Genomic DNA, 6822 nt, shown 5'->3' with positions numbered 1-6822 from the left:
GCGCAGCCTCTCCACAAAGTGCAGTCCCAGGGAGCGGGCGGGGCAGGAGCCGCGGCTCTCCCCGGGGCCGGGCCGGGAGCCGGGCCGAGCCGTGCCGGGAGCCGGTCTCGCCGCCCCGCTGTAACTCGTTAACTCGCCGGGGCGGCCGCAGGTTGCGCTCCCATCTCCGCGGAGCTGCCACGGTGGGTCGGCAGAACTCCGCTGCCGCGGGGAGGGACTCAGCGGGCACCGCCGGGCCGGGCCGTGCCGGGCCGTGCCGTACCGTGCCGTGCTGCCCCGCTCCGCTCCGCCCGGGCGCAGCGGCGGGAACCCTCCCCGGGCCGCCCCGCTCCGGGTGTCCCCCGGCAGCGCCCCCGCGGCTGCCCCGGCCCCGCCGCCTCCGGGCTATCGGGGGCGGGGGGGGGGACGGGTGACACGTCTGGACCCGGGAGGTTTTGATACCCCCAGAGGTGCGGGGGGCACCGGCAGCCCCCGGGGCAATAGGATCGGCCCGTCCACGGTTACGAACGGCTTAGCAGGGGCGCTTCTGCACGGCGGGGCGCTGGGCGTGCCTGCGCTGTCCGGTCTGTCTTTTTCCCCCGTGCCCTCTCTGAAACACCTGGTCCTGGTCGCAAGGACCCCGCTATCCCAGTTGCGATTTTCTGGGGCTCGTTATGTGTCAGAACTGTAAAAGTCCTCTGGACAATTTACAGACAAAACATCTGGTTCGTTAAAGCAAAGCTACTGGACTAAGACAAACAAACTTTGCTGCTGTGTAAATTCAGTTACCCAAACAATTTACACTCAAGCAAAGATTTCAGCCGGAGGAAAAAAAAAAAAAAAAAACTTTTATTCATTTGTACTCAGGAGGCTTGGGAATTCAGAGGCATTTTAAAATAATTTTGCTCTAATAAAGTTATGTAGATATTACAAAATGCCTTTGTTCTCCCCTCAGATAATTATTGCCGTTATAATGGTTATTTACAATACTTTATGTTTCACAAAAGCAGAGTATCGTTTTCGGTCGCGGGCAGTTGTGTTTTTAAACAAACTTGTCAGAGGCGCATCCCTCCCGCCCGGCGCTAATGCAAGCCGCTGCTCCTTTGTTCCTCGCCGGCAGAAAGCGGAGCGCTCCCCGCCGCCTTCTCTCACCCCCGACGGCGGGGGCTGCGGGGGTCGACGTTCCTCGAGACGGGAGGCGACATGGCGGGAGGGCGACACTGGACGGAGGGGGACCCCGTCTGCGGCCCGCGGTCACCGGGCGCCGTCTCGGTGGCGCTTCCGGTGCGTGCGGTGGGGGCCAGCGGGCAGGTGAGTCCCCGGCTCGGTGCGGCCGCAGGACTGCCTTGCTCGGATGCGAAGACCCCGCTTTGAGGCTCGCTCGGCGTCTGGGGGCTCCGAGGGGCGCCCACGGAGCTGCCGCAGGGCCGCCCGCCCGCCCCGACGGCGCGCCGGGAGCTCGGCTTCGCTCTCCCTCGGTGGCGGCGGCCGGCACGGCGCCCGCAGGGTTCAGCCAGCTTCATTTCGTGACCCCCGCGGGCCGCTGCCGTGCCTGCTCGTTGCCCAGGGCCCGCCACGGCTTCTTCCGTGCGGGCAGGGTGCGGGCGGTGGGTGCGAGCAGCGACGCGGCACGCTCCGAGCCGGTAGGACGGTCACCGGGGTGGTGATCTGAGTGTGGGGCTGGTCTATAGCGGGTACCTTGGGTTAAAAGTGCCGGGCAGGGCGAGCTTAGAGCTGAGACTTGTGTGCTGTGTCTGTGCGGATGGAGTCTGGGCAGCCACCGATTTATGCGCTGTGTTTGTAGATGTTACACTTAATAGAATTACGGGTTCCGGCTCTCCGAAACAGACCGCGAGCCCCCAAAGAAGGTGATGCACGTGAAGAGGTTCGCAGTTCCTGCTGTAATCCGTCTGATAGAAAGTTCGATAGATTTTTCTTCCTTAAGAAAAGAGAGAGAGAGAGAGAGAGAAGAAGAAGAAGAGGGCAAACTGTTAGCGACCAAATCGTTCTACAACTTCCTGAGCGCTCGGGCCGTGCTGTGGCTGTGTCACTGCCGTGCACGTGTGGGAGCGTGTGCGCCTACAGCCGCTGCCCCTCTCACGTACACGCACACCCTGGCACTGCTCATCGAGCTGGGAAAGTTCCTCCTAGGACCGCCGACGAAAAGTTTCGCTTTCCCCCCGTCGGCCCCCAAGGCTCAAGCTGGGCACCCCGCTCCCCGCCGCTACTGGAGTCGGTGCCCCTCCCCCCCCCCCCACTGAGGAGCCGGGTCGCTGCCGGTCCCCGGCGGGGCTACAGGGGGGCAGCCCCTCTCCCACCGACGGGTGCTGCTGCTGGGGTCGCCCCCTGCTCGCCCCCCGCCCCGGCTGCGCTCCTGCCCCCTGGGCTCGACCCCGCCGATGGGGCCAAACCGGGGCCGGTGGAGTCCCGGGGGGGCTGGAGCCCAGACCCCCGCCGCTGCCGGCTGCCTGCCCGGAGCCCCCGGCACGGCGGTGGGCTTGCGGCACGGGGGTTGCGCAGCGTAACGCTAGGGCAGGAGGTGCGGATTTGGGGAGGGGGGAGTGGAAGGAGAAAAGTTCTTGCAACTCGCAACCCCCGCCCCCCTCCTTCTGAACCCCCTCCCCTGAATTAATGATCGGCCGCTGCGGCGTTCGCCTCGGGATGCTCTCGCAGGGGGAGAGCATTTGGGAATTGCGAGCACTCGGGCAGGAGTAGCCTTCGCAAGGCTGAAACAAGCGTGCACCCAGTCCCAGTGCCAGCCCCAATCCCGGTCCCGGTACTTCCTGGGACTTTGCTGGGGCTGTGGGGGCGCTTCCCCCGGCACACACCGAGCCCCACAGCGGGGTGTCTCCGAGTTGTGTTCCAGTCTCCCCCGCTCCGCCGCCCGGAGCCACTCGCCGTGCCGAGCCGCGCTATGCCGTGCTGTGCCATGCCGTGTCAGCTCGGCCGGCAGCCGCTCCAGCCCCAAGTTCACGCGTTGCTCGATCGCCGGCTTCGGCTACTGCGGATTTCCCCGGAGCAGCAGCGGCAGCACCGGGGCCGGGCGCCGCTGCCCCTGCCTCCGGCCGCGCTGCCGCCGGCGAGAAGCGCATCCTCGCGGGCTGCGATAAATTATTTAGGCTTTCTGCTTCCTAATTTTTGACTTCGAGGGGGAGGAGGGAGAAAGGAAGAAGGAGTTGTTCCTAATCGCAGCCCGTCCCTTTCTGCTCGCCGAGCCTGTCCAACACTTGTAAATACTTATGCGGCGGCCGGTCCCTGCCTGCCGGCGGGGCTGAGCAGCGCTGGCTGCTCGCGGCGCGCACCGCTCCGGGTCGCGCCCGGTGTGTTGTCGTCGCGCTGTGCCGCCGGGGTGACACTGACGGATGCGCCAATGGTGAGACGGACAGATGTTAGGGCGGATCCAGCGGCGGGCGCTGCCACGGCGGCGGAGCCCAGCCCGCAGCGGGCCCGAGCCGCCGCCGCCCGGTGCCGGTGCAGGCGCCGGTGCCGGTCCCGGGGCGAGCAGCACGCACGCACCAAAGGCCGGGCGTTCTGGGGAGGGGGTAGCGGCTCCGGGTCGGCTTTTAAGCAGATCTGATCGCTCCCTCTGCGAGCAGACCCTGTAACTGTGAGGACAAACCAGCGAGTATCAATGAGACGGAACTGAGCGAATTTGGCAGCAGAAGCGGCATTTGACAACTCACCATTTTCGCCTTTGCAAGAAACGTTTCGTTTTCCCCCAAGAGTCCAAGAGTAGCAATTTCCCGGGAACTTCAGGCGACTGCGTTTTTTTTTTTTTTTTTTTTTTTTTTTTTTTTTTTTTAATCCTATAGATCAGCTTTAAAAAATCGGCTCATAACAACAATAATAATAATAAAATAAAATAAAATAAATAAAAAAAAAAACCTTCTCCACCCTTGACGCAAAGTGTTTGAATTTACTGCAACTTGAAAAGGAAACGCAGGAGCGGCGGCTCTGCGATGCGAGGACGCAACAACATCTGCACTTAGTCAGGTACTGGACGCATCCCAAAGCTCGAGGAGCGGGGCCAGCCGAGTTTTTTTTTTTATCTTACCGTAAAAGTGAGATCATCCTTTTTATTATTATTATTCCTCCCCGCTAACTTTTTTTTTTTTTTTTTAAGTAAAAGACAAAAATACGGTTTGCTACTGTCATTTTTTTTTTTTTTTTTTTTCCCCCTTACCCTCCTGATTTTCTCCCCCCTCCGGCCGGCACCAGGCGCTCCGCTCCGGGAGCGGGCGGCCCGGCGGGGGGCGGCGCGGCGGAGGGGGGCGGCCGGCACCCCCCCTCCACTTCGGGGCCCGGCCCGGCCCGGCCGCTCGGCTCCGTCCCTCCCCGCCCAGGGGTACGCAATCAAACCCACAGCGCATCGATCCGGAGCAACCGAGCGCGGCGACGGCTCGCCGGTGAACTTGGACCAAAATAAAATAAAATAAATAAAAAGAGGGAAAAGAAACCTAAAAAGCCCCCAAAAGAGGAGGGAGAGGAAGCGGTCTCCGAGGAAGAGCCGGGGGGAAGGCGGGTGTCGCTGCCCGCTCAGTTGGCGGTTCGGCTCGGCTCGGCACGGCGCAGCCCAGGCGGCGGAGGCGCGGCCGTTACCGGGCGGAGCGGGGCCGGCGGCACCCGGGGGCCGGTGGGGAGCGGGGCCGGCGCCAGCCAGGTGGGAGCCGCTGTGGGGCCGGGGCGGCCGGGGAGCGGGGAGGGGAGCGGGGCGAAGGGGCGGCCGGAGGGCAGGAGAAGGGGATGGGGCTGCCCGGGAGCGCCGCGGGGCGCCCGGCGGGGCCCGGCCCCTCTTCGCCGGCGGGCAACTTCTGACGGGAGCGGCGGGCGGGGGCGGGCTGAGGGGCGGGCAGGGGCCGGGGGGAGTCTCCCCGCCGTGCCCGGGCGGCGGTCCCCGCGCGTGGGGTAGTGTGAGTGACACCGCCATCGTCTCGTTTCCCTTCAAGCTTCGCCTGTTGCCGCCGCCGCTTCCAGCGCCGGAGACAGCGAGTGGAGAGCGCAGGCTGGAGCCGCGCCGACTTGCCGAGAAATGCCCGTCTTTATGCCGTGATCTCCCAGCCCGGCCAGGCACCGGGGGCGTTGGGCGGGGTGGGGGGGACTGCGGGCTCTCCCCAGCCCTCCCGCCCGCGCACCTCTTCGGGGGGCTTCCCCTCCTCCTTCCTCCGGGGCGATTTGTCAAACTTCCCCCCTCTTCTGCCAGCAGCAGCAGCAGCAGGGCTGTCCTCCCCTCTGTGCCGCCTCCTCCTCCGCCGCCGCCGCCGCCTCCTCCTCCACCTCCTCCTCCTCCTCCTCCTCAGCATCGTGCATGCACGGCAACAAAAAATATATCCCCAACCCAGCCCTCGAGCCGAGACTGGAGCAGCTCAGCGGATCTCTGGGGCTGAGGCAACTCTTCCCACCCCCGCGCCGAGGCAGCCCCCCCCCGCCGGCGGCCGCCGGAGCCCCGCGATGCCGAGGAGGAAGCAGCAGGCGCCCCGGCGCGCAGCAGGTACGGGAGCCGACCCCGCTCCGCTCCGCTCCTCGCCTCCCTCGGGTTCCCCTCCTCCTCCTCGGCCGGGCGCCGGGAGACTCGCTTCGCACCCCGCTGCACGCCTCGGGGCTGGCCGAGGAACTCTCGGGCCGCCGGGGGAGGAGGGTGGGGGTTATTGGGGTTGATTTTATTGGGGTTTATCTTTACGGTTTTGCCTCCAGGGGTGGGGAGCGAAAGCCCTGTCCCTACTTTAGTACCCACTTCGGTTTAGCCCCAACTCCGGGTTGTGGGGGCAGCACTTTGTGGGGGCTGGGCAGGTGTGCGAGCACACGCTGCGTGCATGGGGCCGGTGTGCTGGGGGGCGAGGAGCAGAGTTCTGGGCATTTCCAGCCCACACTTTGGCACCTACTTTTGCTTCTCTCCCTCGTAGTCTTCGTTCCGCTCCATCCCCTGCTCTGACAGACAGATGATTTGTGATAGCCAGTGAAAATACTCTTTTTTTTTTTTTTTTTTTTTTTTTCTGTAAAAAGAAGATAGGGTTTGTGTAAATACATGGCACGTTGTGAATCAAGTAGTAGGGACAAAGTGATCTGGAAGGTCTGCAGTGTGACTTGAAGATCCAGAACTGGCTCCGTAGCTCAACTTTTAGCCTTTCCTCTCTTCCCCTTGTACTGCACTGGAGGTGTCTCTGCAGGACGGATAGACTGGTCACTTTCTTTAGCAATCTCTTCCATTAATCCTGTTGATTTCTTACTTATGAGCCCAGATGAGAAGCTGTGAAGGAACCCAAAAAAAAAAAAAAAAAAAAAGAGGGGGGGTCTGTGTATTGTCAAATGACTGGCAAATGTTTCTGATACTGCCTTTACAATTTCCTCTATTTTTTTTTTCCAGAAATACTTGTCGGGGTTTTGTCCTGATGAGTTTTTATGCTTGTTTGTTTTGTTTTCTTCATGCCAGAAACGTCAACTCCCGTTAAACTTGGGGAGCATTTTCTGGAAAAGCCAAATCAAAAAGAAAACAGCGAAAAAACCCAACGCCAGACCCCACAAATTTTTATAGTAATCCTTAGATGGGGATACGAGGGCTGGAAAAGGTTTCCTTGGCCTGTTGCCATCCTTGATTTGATGGCTGATTGATCGCCTGTCATCTGGCTGCCTTTGATCTATTCATTCCCGATAAACATCAATAAATCACTTGCCATGGTAACGCCGGGCTCGGTGACGTCACGCGTGGCCTGTCAACCCTCTGTCAGTGCCACTTATGGCTGGATGTGCCACCGCGACGGCCACTCCAGGGGCGCAGCGTTTTGGGGCGAGGGGCAGCACCTGCAGAGGCCGGGGCTGGGGCTGGGGACCAGGAGGTGACTGCCATGC

The 6822-nt window shown here is 62.2% G+C and overlaps 1 protein-coding gene and 1 long non-coding RNA gene across 7 annotated transcripts in view; one reads left to right on the top strand and one right to left on the bottom strand.

Moving 5' to 3' along the window:
• Positions 1–812: 812 nt before the first annotated feature.
• Positions 813–4063, bottom strand: LOC118172745. The gene is made up of 2 exons (XR_004753847.1): positions 3865–4063; positions 813–1918 (listed from the first exon to the last, which is right to left on the bottom strand). It is a non-coding gene; the product is annotated as an uncharacterized LOC118172745 (long non-coding RNA).
• The window catches only part of TSHZ3 (teashirt zinc finger homeobox 3), a 258591-nt gene continuing 255586 nt past the window's right edge, over positions 3818–6822 (top strand). For 2 of the 6 annotated variants that reach the window (XR_004753846.1, XR_004753845.1), the window contains exon 1: positions 4688–5467. Coding sequence is in view for 2 of the 6 variants with exons in the window: in XM_035336839.1 (XP_035192730.1) it covers positions 5428–5467 (40 nt within the window). In the remaining 4 variants the exon portion in view is untranslated. Of the gene's footprint in view, positions 3973–4226; positions 4640–4687; positions 5468–6822 lie in introns of those variants that run through there. The other 4 variants (XM_035336839.1, XM_035336840.1, XM_035336842.1 and 1 more) reach the window with 4 other exon arrangements.

The sequence above is a fragment of the Oxyura jamaicensis genome, chromosome 11 (genome assembly GCF_011077185.1).
Source record: "Oxyura jamaicensis isolate SHBP4307 breed ruddy duck chromosome 11, BPBGC_Ojam_1.0, whole genome shotgun sequence".
In the NCBI taxonomy this organism is placed as follows: Eukaryota; Metazoa; Chordata; class Aves; order Anseriformes; family Anatidae; genus Oxyura; species Oxyura jamaicensis.
The sequence above is the reverse complement of the archived record's forward strand: the minus strand, read 5'-3'. Positions and strand labels throughout refer to the sequence as shown.